Below are 2,646 nucleotides of genomic sequence, written 5' to 3'. Positions count from 1 at the left end.
ATAATCTTATCTCTGATCAATAAATTAAAATTGATTCATTATCAAGCTTTTTTGTTTTTTATAAATTCTTTAATTTTGCATTTAAAACTGTTCACGTAATAATCTCCGCTACTCGATGACAAGAGTCTTGCTATTTTCAATTTCCCAAACAAAATGCAATATGAGAAAAGAAATAAGATCAGTTGATATCGATATTGTTACTAATACAAGAGAATGTAAGTTTAAGTATGTTGAAATACATCTATCATCTTATTTAATAATAGGAAAGAAATTATGAATAGTTCTAGACATTGTATAAAAAATAACCAAATTATCACATGTTTTGTGTTGCAGCTATCACAATAGTCTCAATTTCTTGTTAATTTGCTGAAACTCCGTCAACAAACAAATCGACCATATTAAAAATTCTCCCTCACTATATCAATGACCCCTTTTTTTCCTTTCAAACAAGTACATGTTCTTTACACCTTGGCTTTTGGGCTTTGTATAGTTTTTTTTATATATAAATGTACAATAACACACCCCACTTTATCCTTCTCATCAACTCTCTTGTCATGAAAGGTTTGCTCCTAGAAATGAAACAAATTTTCAAACCTAATATCTCCAATGGAGACCTTTATAGAGATGATCAAGAGGGGAGCTCAAGAACTACTATGTCAGGAAATGGTGATACCATGATCCAAACCTCCGGTTTTCACAGATTTTTACATGCCAAATATCTCAACCCCGCTCAGGCGGTAAGAAGTTGGTTTCTATTTTGTTTACAATATATCTAACTTTAACTGATTTATGATATAAAAGAACAACTTTACCGCTCCTACTATGATGCAGATTTTGGCTGAGATGGTGGGGACTTTTATTTTAGTGCTTTGCATCAGTGGGATCATAGCAAGCACTAATCTAAGAGGAGTTAGAGCAGCACTGCTAGAGTATGCCACAACAGCAGGGTTAACAATTGTTGTTCTCATTTATTCCATAGGATCCATATCTGGTGCTCATGTTAACCCTGCACTCACCATAGCCTTTGCTGCATTTGGCTATTTTCCTTGGTCAAGGGTGCTGTATTTAATATCCACTATCTACAAATCAAACACTTTCAATTAATTTAGGTGCCAAGAAATTGATAAAAATACCATGGAGGGCCTTGTACTAGGTGTCATATTACATTTCGGCCTCTCTACTCAAAAAATGGGCAAATTGGTCCCTATATATTAGATCAAAAAGCAAATTGATCCTTTCCCATTAAAAATTTCATTCATTTTTAATATTAAAAACTGGTATGACTGGCGGAATAATCAAACAGTGACATGTGACATATTACATGTATCTCAGGCTGACGTATAGAAACCATTTTTTAACAGCAAAAGTGGATGAATTTTTTAACAGAATGACCAATTTACTCTTTGATCTTATGTATAGGGACTAATCTGTCTATTTTTTAGTAGAGAGTAATATTCAATCTAACTCCTAATATAAGAGCCTCTGTGATATTTATACCCAAGAAATTACATCATTGTTTGCTTTTTTTTTTTTTTTGTCTAACAGGTACCACTTTACATATTGGCACAAATTCTGGGTTCAATTATGGCAGCATTAATGGGAGAGTTTATCTATGGCATAAAATCGGATGTTTTGACAACCCGGCCTGGCCAAGGCTGCCAAGCCGCCTTCTTGGCGGAGCTCATCGCTGATTTCATCGTTGTGTTTGTGATTGCAGCGGTGACACAACAAGCACGTTCAGTAAGGCCAAAAATACTGCACTATGATCAGTTGTAGTATGTCAAAATTAAACAAAGTGTGAAACAAATCGGAATCCATGATGACCATGAAATTTATGCAGGTTGGTCCACTGTCTGGACTGGTTATTGGAATGTCCATTGCGCTAGCAGTCCTCATCACAGGGTGCATACTAACTCTTCAATTTGCATTGGCCATTGGCTGAACTTAATCGACATTCATAGCTACCTTTTTTGTAATTTTGGAATGCAGGCCTATCTCGGGAGGATCACTCAACCCGGCAAGGTCATTGGGACCTGCAATTGTTTCGAGGAATTTCGATAGAATCTGGATATATCTGACGGCACCTGTAATCGGAGCTCTTTTAGGGGCTCTCATGTATCGAGTTCTGCGTCTCAGACCCATCTCATAAGCAAATTGAGTTTATGCGGATTTTGATTTTGTTTGGTGAATATAAAGGAATCATGCAGCGCCATTATATTTAAGCATGTCAAATTTGCGTTGTTATCACTTATCAGTACTTCCATATTAATATAATGCTAATTATAAAGCTGGACTTACTGAAATAGTGGTGATAAAATATCGAATCCAGCTGCCACTAGTACGTAGGGAACAAGTTCCGCTCAATTTTACTATTACATGCTAATTTTAGATGTTTAATATTTAATCAATTTTAGAATATTATATTTATAATTACAGTAATTAGTGTAAAATAATATTTTATCTGAATTATTGAATATAATTAAAATATATTAATTTATCATTTTAAATATTATAATTGAAAATTTTCTTAAAATATTTTTAACATTTTCAACATACAACACAAATTTACTTTATGTAATTAATATAAAGTAACATTATTCAAAATAATAATTAATTAATATAATTAACTATAAGATTAATTAAGTG

The 2,646-nt window shown here is 33.2% G+C and overlaps 1 protein-coding gene across 1 annotated transcript; it reads left to right on the top strand.

The window, feature by feature from the left end:
• The first annotated feature begins 536 nt into the window (after nt 1-536).
• Nucleotides 537-2,425, top strand: LOC108455057 (probable aquaporin NIP7-1). Its single transcript, XM_017753671.2, has 5 exons — nt 537-737; nt 832-1,056; nt 1,546-1,740; nt 1,841-1,902; nt 1,990-2,425. Exons 1-5 carry the CDS (start codon nt 555-557, stop codon nt 2,147-2,149), a joined length of 825 nt encoding a protein of 274 aa, XP_017609160.2. The 5' UTR covers nt 537-554; the 3' UTR covers nt 2,150-2,425.
• Nucleotides 2,426-2,646: the final 221 nt, after the last annotated feature.

Source organism: Gossypium arboreum, chromosome 9 (genome assembly GCF_025698485.1).
Source record: "Gossypium arboreum isolate Shixiya-1 chromosome 9, ASM2569848v2, whole genome shotgun sequence".
NCBI classification, from domain to species: domain Eukaryota; kingdom Viridiplantae; phylum Streptophyta; class Magnoliopsida; order Malvales; family Malvaceae; genus Gossypium; species Gossypium arboreum.
This window is presented reverse-complemented; position numbering and strand designations above follow the sequence as displayed.